This window comes from Ostrea edulis, chromosome 7, assembly GCF_947568905.1.
Source record: "Ostrea edulis chromosome 7, xbOstEdul1.1, whole genome shotgun sequence".
NCBI lineage: Eukaryota > Metazoa > Mollusca > Bivalvia > Ostreida > Ostreidae > Ostrea > Ostrea edulis.
Window position 1 is genome coordinate 47,860,006 of NC_079170.1, and position 17,259 is coordinate 47,877,264.

General features: G+C 31.9%; 1 protein-coding gene across 1 annotated transcript; it reads right to left on the minus strand.

Moving 5' to 3' along the window:
• Positions 1-11,060: 11,060 nt before the first annotated feature.
• On the minus strand, positions 11,061-13,736 carry LOC125660398 (uncharacterized). Its single transcript, XM_056144596.1, has 4 exons — positions 13,550-13,736; positions 13,081-13,145; positions 12,732-12,863; positions 11,061-11,726 (listed from the first exon to the last, which is right to left on the minus strand). Exons 1-4 carry the CDS (start codon positions 13,630-13,632, stop codon positions 11,092-11,094), a joined length of 915 nt encoding a protein of 304 aa, XP_056000571.1. The 5' UTR covers positions 13,633-13,736; the 3' UTR covers positions 11,061-11,091.
• Positions 13,737-17,259: the final 3,523 nt, after the last annotated feature.

Consider the following 17,259-nt stretch of genomic DNA (forward strand, 5'->3'; position numbering starts at 1 on the left):
CTTATAGTTCATCCACCTATGTCTTTTTCTTCTCCGTCATCTTTCAACTATAGTCCAGCTGGACATATCCATACAAGTGATGCTGACATCGTTGAAAATGAGGGCCTGAAAAAACTTATTTTAAAAGGTCCTAAACTTAACGAACTTCGGTCTTTCATTTGACGACAGAAATATTTTAAAGATTAAACCAGATGATGGGCTAAAGATGAAAAAGAACTTAATACCTTCTTTGAATGGATTATAATTATAACAGGAATATCAAAATTTCGTATTAAACACATTAAAACAAAAGTTTGTACCACCTATCGCTCTGTGTTTAGTATATCAGAAGTGATAAAAGACTTAGAGCGGTTACATCAGGAATATGTTCGGTTCTAGTAGATACAGCTTGTAAGAACGTTGTCTATATTTCTTACGCTCATTACTACAAATATATTTCGAACTTGACATTAATTCCACATCTGCTAATCGTACTTATACTCAAACTTCCCTTTCAAAAGACGAAATTCTTTGATATTCAGTTTAAGACACATTTATTATCCCAGTCAATGGGATGGATCAATATGAGTTTCCATACTTATACTGGATTCCTATGCTTCACAAAAACCCTTACAAAACATACCTTGCTCGATCCAGTAAGTGTTCTACCAAGTATCATCTTTGCTCCTTATGAAAATATTAACTGATGTCAAGTTGAACATTCAAACGTATTGTGCCACAATATATGCCAGAAGTGGTGTAAACCAGATGTGGATTTTATATTATAAAGAACATTTATTAAATCCAAAACGCAAGACTTTTCTTAAATCAATAACATCAAATATGTTAGCCCGTTCTTGGCACACTCATTTTGACTACGGATAACTCCGTTTACCTGATGAAGATACAGGGCTCACAACAGGTATGGCCGGTCGACATGGGATGTGTACCCCTTCTAAACACCTGATCCCACATCTGGTATATCCAGGCATATTGTAAAACAGTTGAAAAGGCAGTTGAAAAACTGTAGGTACATCGAACAATTGTGAAGATTACGGAACTGGCGAAATATCTTATCTATAGATAGACAAGGAACAACAGACCGATATTTCACACATTAAATCAAACATTTCTTTTAATTAAAAATGCGTGTTGGTTTTAATCTCATTGTTTTTTCCTAGATATGAAAATATCGAAACTTAATCTGACACGAGGTTAAGTACGTTTACTGTAGTAACAATGCGAATGAAAAGGCAAAGATAACGAACAGTGATCAGTGTCATAAATCTTATAAACAATCAAAGATTAAGAGTAGACAAAAACACCAGAGGAAATGAGGATTTAATATTTATACTTTCATGGGAACTAATTATAAATTATTTCAGGGGATTTACAATGTGCATAAGACGTCAAAACAATTTCAAATGATTTCTGTTAACTAATTGTCAATAACTATCGACTGATTTCATTCGTCAATATAAATCACATTCACGACAATTAATGTACGCGATTCCGCCAACATTTTCATCTTAAGTGATCTTAAGTGGTAATCTTGAATCGAGCATTGTTACTCGAAGAAGAATAGGAGTAGAATTACAATATCAGTTAACGTGTTTTGTGCATTGTAATGTCATCAAATTTTGGTTACCTGTCCAATAAGACCAAATCTAAGACTATAAATGATATTTTGATTCCATAATTATTTTAAATGATTCACTTCCAACCTCGTTTGATTTTAGGACTGCTATGCTAGTAAGCCAAAGAGTTTTAAATCCTCCTCATTTTTCTGTTTTTTCTATTTCTAAATAAATTATATCGACATTTTCTTATGATAATTCATTCCTTCTAGAAATGTATCAAAAAATCGAAGAATATGGAATCACAAATGAAACCGTAAAAATGAATTAAACACTCCTTTGGATATCGATTGTATTTTTGTTTGTTTGTCGAGAATTTTTCAATCATATTGAGACATCACCAGATGTAGGGAAAATACCGGAACTTTAAGCATATGCATATACTTCAGGGTCGTCGCAGTAGGATTTAATCCTCCCAATTTACTTATCCCACCTCTGATGTGTCCAGGGGTCCGTGTTCTAGTCTTCATTTTGTTTTCTTTATAAGAGTTATTGGATTGATCACTGTTCGCTATCATTACCTTTTCATTCTTTAACGAGCCAACGCCAGCCGCGACGCGAGATCTCCATTTTTAAAGTCATATTTGAAAGATTCGAACTTCTAAATGTCGATTTGTTTGGCGCAGGAGCAGTCACTACCTATACATTTGTACTAAAATTATTATTGTACCATAGTGAAACGTAGATGTTGTGTCTGATGAGCTGTTCCATATGTTGATGAAATACGTGCTTTTGAGAAGGGGTCATTTGTAGATTCTGTTTCGTGTCGTGTTGCATACGTTTCCGTATCTGCAGTTAATAAGAACACAACAAACACATTTAATTTAGCCAGTCACAATAATAACATGAAGAGAATGCAATAAAGCATATACCTGTGGTATTTGGACAACCATATACATAATAATAAGGAAGTCATAGCTCACTTCCTGCTTTCGAAATATCACTAGTATTCTAAACTTGCAGATCCAGGATGAATTTTGTTGGGTTCCAATTTAACGTTGGATTCACACGGAAATTATGGAAGATCTTCATGGCATCTCTTATATCATGACTGCAATGTATATAAACACTTAAACATGTGAAACATTCAAATATATATACAAATCATGTTCGAGGTCAGATATCTATGATCAGTTTATGAAAACGATTTTAAAAGGGACTATGCACTTTCAAATAGAAATGAGAAAAACCTGAAATTGGAATAACACCTGCTGCATATCCTATACATATATTGATAAAATGAATCAATATTTTTTAATACAGAATTACTTCAAGAAGAAATCCAACGGCCACAACAAATGTAAGGATTATTTTTCTCACGAAGAACTACTAGTGGCTCAACGATCAAACTGCTATCGCAATACTAAATGAATGTGCATGTATGTGAATGATTCTTAAGAAAAAGGGATTATAAGATTTTTATTCAACTTTAAATCCTAATGTGAAATTCTTGCATGCATGTACATGTAGTTAATAAAATGTTTACAGGTAATTTGTAAGTTTTGCAATTTTGTAGTTCTAATTAAAGAAGATTTATAATAACAATGATGATGATGGTGATGATGATGATGATGATGATGATGATGATGATGATGACGATGATGATAATGATGATGTTTAATGTGTATATAAAGTGACAATGTATGCAATGAAGTACAGAAAAACATGCAGTAAACACGAAGCGTAATTTATAATGTGTTTCTGTGGCAAAATATGGTTTGTGTTAAATTTTTTAAGTAAAGCGTAGCACGATAGACATTTAAGTTGATATCTGAATGTAAAATGCTTTTAATATGATATCAGTACATACCTTTCTTCTTTGTGACTCCTTTTTAATCACTAAAATGGACAAAAGTCCGACAAACAATTCAGATAAAATAGAAATAAACATGAAATAACTTTTGTGTTTTACTGTCTGACAACAATGAATACTTAAAAGAATTACCTTATATATCAATAAAGGACATGCTATTTTTTTTTCATGAAGTAAATTGAATGTTTATTGTAGCAAAAATGAGGAAATGATTGAAAGCTCCTAATGGTTACATTATATATACGTATATGAGAACTTCAACACACTTATTAATTGCTTCATAATGCTGTCCTCAGTTGATGTTACATGTATCATATGCTTGGTGTTATACATATAGAAAGTGACACTCTCCAGATTTTTTTGGCTACTTTACCATGGCTACCTATATGTTCATATCATTGATGACAGTTCCTCTTTAGTAGTTGTCATCCAAACAAATCCAAAAAATCTCAAACATAAGTTTAATTTTCTTTTATTTAAGCAGTCAGAATTTGAGTAAAATCTCAGACTTCCGTCTAAGTTTTGACTTAAGAATTTTTGAGAAATTCAGGTCAGTTGCATTGCACTGCATACATTTACTACGTATGTTAAATTCACCAAGCTTAATCAGATTGACTTTCTCGCAACAGAAAATGACATTGGCATCATTGACTGATACTATGTTTTCACTTATTAAAGAATTATTTGTTGTGGCCTTCAATACGAAATTTAGATACATCGATACAGGGGATACTCACTCCTCCTAGTCATCCGATCCCACCTCTGCGCATGCGAGTTAAGGCTAGTTATAGGGGTTTTATTCAAATGACATTACCGAAATGCATTATTGACATTCAAACCCTTGTACACATTCTGATCATGTCCATGCATGTACATTGTGATATGTTATATGCACTTCCTAATTTTGACTATGACGTCACATTGCTTATTAAGGAGAAAAAAAAAACTATCTCTACAAAACGACCTCGGCGCACAAAGAACACAAAATGTATTGGTAAACTTTTTGTATGAGAATAAACAGAATTCTCTACTCAATATTTTATTGCTGTCTTAATTCAATTCATTGACCTGTTCGACCGTTATTTTCTAGAAACACACTGGTCCATGCACTTTGTCAATTGCTTCACTTGAAATTTTGAATCGCTATTTATGCGATAAAGTGATAGTATTTGGACAGTAACAAAAATATTGAGCAAATAATTATGTTTATTCTCATAACAATATTTTCCCAATACATTTTGTATTCTTTTCACGACGACGTCTTCTTATTGGCATAGTTTGTTTCTCTCCATAGTAAGCAATACACAATGTCATAATATGCAGTCATAGTCAAAATCACGCCGTGTGTGTCACATATCACAATGTACTTATATGAACATGAGCAGAACGTGTACAAGGGAAATTTGAATGTAAATAATGCATTTCGGTTATATCATTGCATAAATCCCTGTAACTAGCCTAAAGTCACGCGTATGGTATATCCTGGGATCCGTGTTGGCCCAACTTTCTATTTTATATTGCTTATATGAGTTATGAGATTGATCTTTGTTCGTTATCTTCACGTTCCATCGACGACGTTTTATCTATTAACAATAATAACTTTCATTCATATATCGACTGGATATATCCCTGTGAACTCGAAATAAAAGACACGACAGAGTCCTCCACATCTGCTTCGTACGTAGATATTTTGTTTATTTTATTCAAAATGAATAATAACGGCAAACTAACAACTCAGTTTTATGACAAACGGGATGATTTCAACTTCTCCATCTTTAAATTCCCATATTTATGTAGCAATAATCTATTATCACCTGCGGATATTACGTATAGTGTTTATATTTCTCAAGTGGTTCGGTACGCAAGAGCTTGTTCTGCGTATGGTCAGTTTGTTTAAATCGAGGCACACCATCAACAAATAAATTGATAATCTCTTTTAAAGTCAGCATTTCGCAAATTATATGGTCGTTATAACGATCTAGTTCGCCAATACAACCAATCATTCGGTCAAATGCTGTCGAGCGTGTTTCATACCGATTCTAAGGTAGTTCTTGGCACACTGATAACTCGGTTTATCTGAGCATGATATAGGGCTCACGACGGGTGTGACCGGTCGACAGGGAATGCTTACCCCTTCTAGGCACCTATTCCCACCTCTAGTTTATCCAGGAGTCCGTTTGTTTACCCACTTCTCTATTTTGTATTGCTTATAGGAGTTATGAGATTGATTACTGTCCGTTGTCTTGATGAGCAAAGGATAACTGAAATATGATTAAATGAATTTTACTGTATATGACACAGTCAGTATAAGTGCATGTATATAAATGAACAATTCAAGCAAAGATCAATTTCATAAATCCGATAGAAAATACAAAATTAAGAGAATGGCCAACATAGATGGGATTGGGTGTCAAGGAGAAGAGAACATCTCTGGACCAGTAAAACCCACCGTAAATCTCTATCTTGATCAGATAAACGGAGTAATCCGTAGTCGAAATCAGTATGCAGTTAGTAACTGATTTACAATACTTGTCAATGAATGCCGTCTGATGTGTTTCATAATAATTGTTAAACCGTTCATTACTTACTTTGACTATCGATTACTCCGTTTATCTGATGAAAATATAAGTTTACGGTGGATGTCACCTGTCAATAGAGCAAGTTTACCCCTTACAGACACCTGATCCCATCTCTGCTGTTTCAAGATATCAGTGTTTACCCTACTTTCAATTTTGCATTATTTATGGGAATTATCATATTGATCATTGTTTGTTACCTTCACCTTTTCCTGTAAAACTTGTTTCCCAATAAATTGAATATATCTAGAATTAAATGAATTGGCCAATTGTCATTTTACCTATTAAAAGCCGTATCTTTTTAGAACTCTAGATTACGGAGCGATATAATACATTACTTTCTATCATCCACAAATTTTATACGCAAAGTGAAAAAGCAGAGGCATTGAAAGATATTAAGATTTCCTCGTTACATGTAAATCAGGTGGACACTATTTGAAAGATGATTTTGATCAAAAACAAAGTATTGGTTCGAAACAAACCATTGTATTCACAAAATGCGAAATAATAAGGATATCTGGTCTAAATTATTTTGTCACTATAATATTATTGATAACGGACATCGGGGTATGAAATCAAATACTTTGAAATAACAAATATACCATGTGCAATGCATATGTACAATAGTATTAAAAAGAAGGAATTCAAAGTTTTACCTGCTTAATTAGTCCTCTTCTGATACAGTGCATCACACATCGTTTAATTATCCATGACATCTGTCTGTTTGATATTCGTAGGATTGGTTAACTATATATCGTTAACCGATTGGTGACTGTATTATCTGCCATAATACTATCCATCTCATTGCGATCCAGCCTCACCCTCCAACACCTCCCAAATGCACCAACATAGTGAAGTTGAAGTGTGTTGTAGTAACATACATATGCTCCGTATGGGACGTATGGGTTGTCCCATGGTTTTAAAAATAAATAAATATAAATAAATAAGGACCATCGTGTACCAACACGTCTGATGACTGCGGTACTGTCTTTTGATGGCCGGACACATACATGTGGTCGTATGTCATAAATCATAATGAAATAAAGAAGTAACTTATATTTTACAAAACTAAATAAAAAGTAAGAAATTAATTATATTTTTTATTTATATAATAAATTTAATAACTTTTTTTAATTTATTCAATAAATTAGAATTTAAAAAAAAAAAATTAAGTAAATTAAAATTAAATAATTAAAATAGTTTTTATTTATAATAAATTATATTTTTTATTTATATATTTAATTTATTCAATAAGTAAATTAAAATTTAAAATTTTTGTATAAGTAAATATAAAATTAAATATTGAAAATATATTTTTTAATTTATTTGGATTCTAATAGAAGGTAATAATTAGTAATCGCACGAGTCTCCGTCCTTCGCCCAAATAAATCAAGATACACCGAAATAAATATACCAGAATTATTACATAATTAGTAATATTAGTAACAGGTAATAGTAATAGGGATGTAGGTATGTATATACATGTGAAATAACTAAAATATATACAGAAAAGAATTAGGGTAGGGTCGCCAAAGAAAATTTTGATAATAGAGTGCTACTAGTTATTAGTTATTAATTATAAATTTTGCCATACAACAATTTTGAGATCGTCATTAGGCAAGAATTTTGAGGTCGTCATCAGGTGCTACACCTCATACCCTGTACCATGTTTCTGTAGCTAGATCCAGCTTATAGCACGACGTGGCTCCATAATTCTTATTCGATAGTATGTATTATGTGTATAAAACTGAAGATGCATAATGTAATAATTGGTGAGTTAGTAATGTTAAAATTGTATGACAGATAAAATATTAACCATAAGAAGTGGTATACTTAATTACAAAACATATAGATTTAATTAATTAATGAAAATACAGAGTAGATGCAAAATCACAAATCGCATACATCCAACAAGCTTACATATATTAAATATAATAGTATGTAGCAGGCCTGCATACATACAAACTGCGACATTGCATCTAAATGTTTGTCATAAAAAGAGAAGTTTACAAAATACATACGTATAATAACATACCTGAATTTTATGTATATTTGCATATACATGTACTTATAATATACCTGGATTTGATGTATAGCTGCATTTATACTTTAACATACATGTTTATATAAACTAAAACGATAAAAACGCAAAGTTTATATTCCTAATATTAATATGCTACGATATTTATATATGTAATTGTTTACATACTGATCAACATATAGATATAGATATACACGATAGAAAACCCGAATTATATGTTTAGTTGTTTATATAAGTATAACACATGTAGTTGTTTATATATTAGTAAGCATATAAAAATTCAACAGTAGAATAATGATGCTTAGTGGTTTCCATACTTATAAACATGCGAAATTGTTTACATATTTGTAAACATGCATATAAACATACGAAATTGTTTACATATTTGTAAACATGCATGATAAAACCTTAGTTATACATATAAGTAAAACTTTTTACTCACCAACCGGAAGGAAACTTACGAATGATATTGGAAGCTATAAATCATGCAAATTGAAGATGGCGAATGAATAGATTAGTTACGTGGCAGCCGCTGTGAAGACGCTCATACAACGTAATTTGTGACGTAATTTGTGACATTGTGACGTTTCATCCACTGAAACCGCTCATACAACGTAATTTGTGTTATTGTGACGTTTCACCCGCTGAAACCACGGTACGATGGCCTATTATATCAATAATAAGCAAAACAGAAGGTTAAGTTAATGAATGCATTGAATATTGAATAAGCATAAATTATCAATGGAATTATAAGGACATGTTAATAATTAAGATTTTAATAGTAAAGTAATTTAACATAATGATATTTAGATTGGAAAAAAATATTTATATTTAATTTAATAATAATTTTAAGATGTAAATTATATGTATAAATAACAGTAACTCAACTCGTTTAAAAGTACTGTCAAGAGTGTAGAGTAACTGTCGCTATTCGATGGACCACCTTGGAAGTAATGCTTTGTTTGTTTGATATTCGGAGGATTGGTTAACTATATATCGTTAACCGATTGGTGACTGTATTATCTGCCATAATACTATCCATCTCATTGCGATCCAGCCTCACCCTCCAACACCTCCCAAATGCACCAACATAGTGAAGTTGAAGTGTGTTGTAGTAACATACATATGCTCCGTATGGGACGTATGGGTTGTCCCATGGTTTTAAAAATAAATAAATATAAATAAATAAGGACCATCGTGTACCAACACGTCTGATGACTGCGGTACTGTCTTTTGATGGCCGGACACATACATGTGGTCGTATGTCATAAATCATAATGAAATAAAGAAGTAACTTATATTTTACAAAACTAAATAAAAAGTAAGAAATTAATTATATTTTTTATTTATATAATAAATTTAATAACTTTTTTTAATTTATTCAATAAATTAGAATTTAAAAAAAAAAATTAAGTAAATTAAAATTAAATAATTAAAATAGTTTTTATTTATAATAAATTATATTTTTTATTTATATATTTAATTTATTCAATAAGTAAATTAAAATTTAAAATTTTTGTATAAGTAAATATAAAATTAAATATTGAAAATATATTTTTTAATTTATTTGGATTCTAATAGAAGGTAATAATTAGTAATCGCACGAGTCTCCGTCCTTCGCCCAAATAAATCAAGATACACCGAAATAAATATACCAGAATTATTACATAATTAGTAATATTAGTAACAGGTAATAGTAATAGGGATGTAGGTATGTATATACATGTGAAATAACTAAAATATATACAGAAAAGAATTAGGGTAGGGTCGCCAAAGAAAATTTTGATAATAGAGTGCTACTAGTTATTAGTTATTAATTATAAATTTTGCCATACAACAATTTTGAGATCGTCATTAGGCAAGATATCAGTGTTTACCCTACTTTCAATTTTGCATTATTTATGGGAATTATCATATTGATCATTGTTTGTTACCTTCACCTTTTCCTGTAAAACTTGTTTCCCAATAAATTGAATATATCTAGAATTAAATGAATTGGCCAATTGTCATTTTACCTATTAAAAGCCGTATCTTTTTAGAACTCTAGATTACGGAGCGATATAATACATTACTTTCTATCATCCACAGATTTTATACGCAAAGTGAAAAAGCAGAGGTATTGAAAGATATTAAGATTTCCTCGTTACATGTAAATCAGGTGGACACTATTTGAAAGATGATTTTGATCAAAAACAAAGTATTGGTTCGAAACAAACCATTGTATTCACAAAATGCGAAATAATAAGGATATCTGGTCTAAATTATTTTGTCACTATAATATTATTGATAACGGACATCGGGGTATGAAATCAAATACTTTGAAATAACAAATATACCATGTGCAATGCATATGTACAATAGTATTAAAAAGAAGGAATTCAAAGTTTTACCTGCTTAATTAGTCCTCTTCTGATACAGTGCATCACACATCGTTTAATCATCCATGACATATGTTCGTAAAATACTTAACTACAGTAATCACACAACAGTTCCCTTAAAACGTCTGTGTGACAACGAGATATCCAAACCTACTCCAAATTTTATAAACTTTACCGTCTTCAGAGAAACTGAAGCAAGCGACATAACGCAAAACAAAAAACACCTGGTTCCCGTGTATGAACAGCATATCAACTATGCATAGGATATATATATATATATATATATATATATATTGCGGTACCACATATAAAGCAGTAATCCTGACAGCATTATAGAAAAATTCTGGGATCCACACATGTTCCTCACATTAATCGATGTAAGCGGATCTATAACTGAACTGCAACTACTACATAATGTTTTCTGTTATATTTAGTTTTCCTTATAAAAATTCCTCAGTATGGAATTGATATGAATATCCTGATATTAAACATTGATCGTCACCAACGGGGAATTGGATACGTAGAGTGGTAATAAATACACACCTTTTAAGAAGTGGAGATCCTGAAAACAAAACTACATTAGCTTGTATTTTCCATGTGCGCTAAAGTTGAAATTATTTCATAGAGCTGTTAAGATATTAAAACATGATTTAATTCCCATGCAATATTAAAAATACGTCGATTCAGTTTTGTCATTTACATAAACATCAGCAGCATAAAGGATATCAAAACTGTCACTCAAATCCTTCAATCCAAAACAGTTCACAGTGCTTGTGTTGCTTTGTAAGTCAAAATCCGATTCGTGCTTGTTCTTCTCTTTGCTATTTTGAACACTGTTCACATTAAGTTGTGGTCTGATTTTATCTTTTGGAAGAACTTTCTCTTTACATACAGTGCTATACACATATTCTTCACATCCGGTTTCCTCCATCTCAGTGAAAGGTGGATGTCCATTACTGATATATTCTTTTGAACCTGTAATCTCATCATCCTCGGGTAAAACTACATTAGACATCAACTCATTAATTTCTGTGTAAATGTCGTCTACTTCATGCGTTCTACACGACACTTTATTTGTATTCCTAAGACCTGAACATAGCTTGTATCTACATATTTCCGCTATAACTATTAGTATTATGACCAGGAATATTAGTGTCCCGGATGTTATTACTATTGACGTAAGAATAACATTGAGGTGAAATTTAGATGTCTCGTTACCATTTCCTTCTGTTGTTACATCTTCTGTAACTTTCGCTGTAGACTCTGGGGATATGAAATAATCCATGGTATTTGTACCCGTCTCTACAAAAAACAATGTTCTTCTCTTCAATGTGAGGGCATGGCACAACGCAGTAGATTTTTATAGTAGTCTGGAAACAGATGCAATAATCTACCTTTCCCCATTTTTGACAAAATCTGCTATTTCCGGTAGAGTACCACTATTTCCAAAAGGTATGTCAGTTTAGAAAAGAAAACCCAGATAAAACCCCTTGTTTCTCCATGAAGAATGAAGTTAGATACGCTGATAGATGGATAACAAATTCAACATGCTAAAGTTTTAATTACACATGATATCCAAGTGAACGGAAAATATTTTTGATATCATTTAATTACTTTTATAAGAATTGTATTTATGCAAAAGGTCATCCCCAAAAAACATTACTTGTCAGCAAACCATATCAATAATGAAATATGACACTGGTCCGCTTCCAACATCTGAATGGTTCTCTCAAAGATACTGCCTCTCAATAGTTATATTAAAACTTTTAAACTTGACATAAGAAAAATACACTTACTGTACATTATCTAATTTTTAGATTTTCGACTGATTTGGATCTCAACACTAATGAAAATATGAAATTAAATTATATGGATGAATAGCCAAATATTTCAAGATCATGGTCAATAAAGCAGCCCTTGTGAAGCAAATTCACAATTCCTGTGAAGAATAAAGGATTTTGAGTAGTATTGCATGTTTTAAAGAGTGGTGGGGGGTGACATAAAATCCAAATATAAACAACTATGTTGCAAAATTGATTTTAAATCAAACTATTATATACGTATGTAATATGACATGATAATGTTCCTTATCTTCATCTTTTTTTAATTTCAATCATTTGTTTTAATTTTGCTTTACCGTGAAAATTACTAAAAAAATTTCTTTATATCTTTGGTCTTAATTTTTGAAATGACTTCCTGAGTATTTGGATCTAAGATATATTGCTCTTCATTTCATTGATGCCGTACAACAATTTGATGAATTTCATAACATAGTGTTTGTTGATTTGTTTCCTTTTGAATATTCACCTGTAATTTCATCACATCCATAAATGTGACTACATTTTGAACAATTTCCACAGCGCATATTGCATTTCATTCCATATAGTGGTGGCGGACATGGACGGGAACAGCTGTTTCCGTAATACCCAGGGGGACACTCTACAATTCATGCATACTAAAATCATGACTAATATACCATTTGTTGAAATTTAGACATTCACTTCCGTACATATATGCACATAAATAAAGATATTAAGAATAATTACACTACCAATGAACATTCACGGAAATATTCATTCCGTAGCCATGATATGTTATGTGCTTTTGTTTTACGCACAATTAAACTCTATCATACAAATGAAGCAAAATAAACTACCTCTACATACGTTCCCCACATTGTAAAAATTGTCGCAGCATTCTGGTGAACCGTCTACATTGATTCTGAAAAATGCCCATTCCATTGAACTTAGCCACGGAAATGATTTAAAGTAAGTCAACCTTCATGTGACGTCATAAGATTTGGATAAATCATTGACTTATATAGATTGGTGAACGATAGGAACATCAACTTTGTTAAGTCTTTTCTGATAATTACTTTTCAGACTCTTATTAAACATCACATATTTCGAAACTCTCAGTTAAATATCAAGAATCAACCATAGCTTTCAAAATATTGAATTCGGGGACAATACCTCTGTTTCTATTGATTTCTTTATCCGATGATTTATATAATTAATTTGATGATTGACTAGTTTGAACTCTAAATAAATACGTTCTATACTTTTGTCAGATAATAATGCGAACAGGAGTTACCTTAAGTAAATGCACTGCCACAAAATTCTTACCTCCCTATGCAACTTCCGACACCAGTCACCCGTATCAAAAGAAATGTTGTACACCAAATATAAGCAGAAATAAGATTCATCATACTCGTAGTTTATAAACAGCAAAAAAAGGATTTCAAATTATATATTTCAGCATAACTCAGCTTGCATGAAAAGCGGATATTCCTAACAGATCGTAATTTATATTAAAACTTCCTGTATGCAAAGGTTAAAGTCAATGTTCCTGGTTTAGTGACACTAGCATATGTGCCTTTTCAATACACAATTTCTGATTTCCCCAATAGTTCTTTCTCTTTGTCTAATTTTTGCGCACGATGAGACTCAAAATTTGTTTAAAATACGTGATGGGTGCAAATGGTGGTGTTGATAAAGCTGAAAATGAGGACGTCAAATCATTTATTCTAAAAGTTGAATTAAAATATAAGCTGGGGTTCCACATTGACAATATCTCCGTATTCTTTGGTGACCAGGTCTTCCAACAGTTTGTTGAAAGCACCATCGGTACGAATTGTGCTCCTTCGTTAATTGACGTATTCTATACTCTTATGAGGCAAAATATAGTCAAAGGATTCTACATGAAAAGAAAACATATTTGGCGATAGCCTTCGACTCGACATTTAGATCTATCGAAGAAGTTTGATCTATTGATAATAATCATTCCCATTCATATGCCGGTTCGATATATTCAAGTGAATTCTAAATAAAATATGAAACAGTGTTTCAACATCTGCTTAGAACTTCAATATTTTATTGACATATACGTTAACAACAAACTAACAACACAACATGATGACAAACTGATCAGTTTTAAGTCGAAACAGGCTACTGAAAATTACTACCATTACAGTGAAATTAGCAGTTCCCTTTAAAGTCAGCATTTCGCAATTTCTATGGTCGTTATAACTATCTAATTAATCAATACAAACTTCTTTGCGTCAAATGCTGTATGACGTGTTTTATAACAACTGTTCGGTCGATATTGATATAGTAATTTTGACTACGGGTTACTATCTATAGGAATTATGGGATCGATCACTGCTCGTTATTTTCATGTTTCCATCAATGACCAAAATTATTAATTTTTCGTAGGCATCACAGAAACTCTACAATGTTTTTCTCGATTGACTGTGGTCGCTATAACGATCTAATTAACCAATACAACCCGTCATTAGGTCAAATGCTGTCAGATGTGTTTTACCAATTGTTAAGTCCTTTTTTTATATATACTGACTTCGACTACAGGTTATCATTTATAGGAATTATGATATTAATTACTGTTCGTTATTTTCATCTTTTATCAATGAATAAATTACTAACTTTATGTAGGTGTAGCGAGAGTTGTACAATGTTTGTTTCACAAAGGGAAATATTCAGTTGCCATTAATTAGTTTAATTCCACTGTTACAAATATGAAAGAATTCATAATACAGGTGAAGTTATGTCGCCAATTGAAGAATCAGGTTAACATAAACTCAAACAAAGTCATCTTTAACAACATTATATATTTTCTTATGCAATAGACAATGTGGTCCACACTTTTAAGATGTGATGATGCAGTGCATACACACATTTTTCAATTGATCAAGATATCATTAAAAGTAAAAACACATAAATTAGTTTAATTAATAGTATCTAGACTTGTTCTGATTATAGTGTAACATTAAAGATAAGTTGATTCAGCTTGCAGAAAAAGCGTATATATTTAACAGAACAGTATTTGTATTAAAAATTCCTGTATGTAAAAGCTAAAATCAAAGTTCCTGCTTTAGGGGCGCCAGCATATATGTGCCTTTGCAATTTCCAATTTTCCCTATAGTTGTTTACCCTTCTCTACCTCTTACACACAATGGGACACAAATTGTGTCTTACTACGTGCGATGAGTGCAAATGCCTATCGATGTTCTCATATATTGCCTAAGGAAACTTTATTAGGTTTATAAGTATTTGAGTTTCACTCGTATCGAATAGGGAAAGGTACTTTATATTTAAAGTGCCTAGATATGTACCACGTTAAAGTTAATCCATTTACGTCTTCTTGTTCTTTGTCTTTTTTCAACTATAGTCCAACTGGATATATCATTACATGTGATGTTGATATAGTTGAAAATGAGGGTCTGAACTCGCTTATTCTAAAAGATCCTAAACTCAAAGAACATCGGTCTTTCATTTTAGTAAGAGAACGTCATCTCTAATATAAAATATGTTGACGATTATGCCAGACGATGCGATAAATATGAAAAAGAACTTGATACTATCTTTGAAAGGATTACTATTATAACAGGAATATTAACATTCCATATTAGACACATTAAAACAAAATATGTATCACCTATCCTGTCTGTGTTTACTAAACCAGAAGTGATAATAGATAGGTTACATGAGGAATATGGTTTGGTTCCAGTGGACAAAGCCTGCAACAATATTGTCTTTGTGAGGCTCATTATTTCAACTGTATTTTAAACGATCTAATAGTACTTTTACTCTAACTGTCCTTTCAAAAGATGGAATTCTTTAATTCCATGCTTCAGTTTTAGATGCATTTAATATCCCAGTCAATGGGATTGGTGATAATGAGTTACCGTACCTATACTGGATTCCGAAACTTCACTAAAAACTAAGAAAAAGATACATCGCTGGATCCAGTAAAAGCCCAATCTTTCCTCCTCGCGAAACTATTAACTACTGTCAAGGATAAAATTCAGACGTATTGTGCCACAACATATGACAGAAGTGGTGTAAATCAAATGTGGATCCTATATTCTAAAGAACATTCAGTAAATTTGAAAACCAAAACTTTTCTGAAAGCAACAACATTAAAACGTATGCCTTTTCAACACTTTATACGAAAGCTTCTTCAACAAACATGGAAAAGCGAAGGATTCATATCTAGTGATCAGTCATCCAGAAATTACTTTGTTAAACACCACTCTGATTTTACGCACAACTACTCTGAAGTTAAAACAAAAAATAAGCTGACCTTCCTCATTGAAAATATCTTCGTAGCCTGGTCTCCCAGCAGTCTACTGAAATTTCCATGGTCACGAATTCTGCTCCTTTCTTAGCTGACCTGTTTTTTCTTTTATTCTCATCGGGAATAATTTATTCAAACGCTTCAACATGAAACGAAAAAAATATCTGGCTGTGGCCTTTAACTCCATATTTAGATATATCGAGGAAGTTTCATATATCAATGATGCTCATTTCCATACCCATGTCGGTTCGACATATACTTTGTATTTATATTTTGTATTGCTTAAAGGAGTTATGAGATTGATCACTGTTCGTTATCTTCACCTTTCATACAAGTAAAATCGAACTAAAATACAAAACAATATTTCCATATCTGCTTTATACTTGGACATTTTATCAAATTTATATGTTTACAACAAACTAACAACATAACATTATGACAGACTGGATTATTTAGCTTTCCCATCAAAGATAACGAACTGTGATCAATCTCATAACGCCTATAAGCAATACAAAATAGAAAGTTTGGCAAACACGGACTCCTGAATACACCAGAAGTGGGATCACGTGGGATCAGGTGTCTACGAGGAGTAAGCAGCCCCTGCCGACCGGTCAACCCCGCTGTGAGCCTTATATCTTGATCAGGTAAACGTCGTTATCCGTAGTCAAAATCGCAAAGCCAAGAACGGCCTAACAATCGGTATGTAACAAGTCAGACATCATTTTACCCAATGATAGGT

Coding starts and splice junctions, on each gene's coding strand:
- LOC125660398 (XM_056144596.1), bottom strand. CDS start 13,632: ATGATGAATCTTATTTCTGCTTATATTTGGTGTACAACATTTCTTTTG. Junction 13,146..13,549: donor GTCGGAAGTTGCATAGGGAG/GTAAGAATTTTG, acceptor GGCATTTTTCAG/AATCAATGTAGACGGTTCAC. Junction 12,864..13,080: donor TGTGGGGAACGTATGTAGAG/GTAGTTTATTTT, acceptor CATGAATTGTAG/AGTGTCCCCCTGGGTATTAC.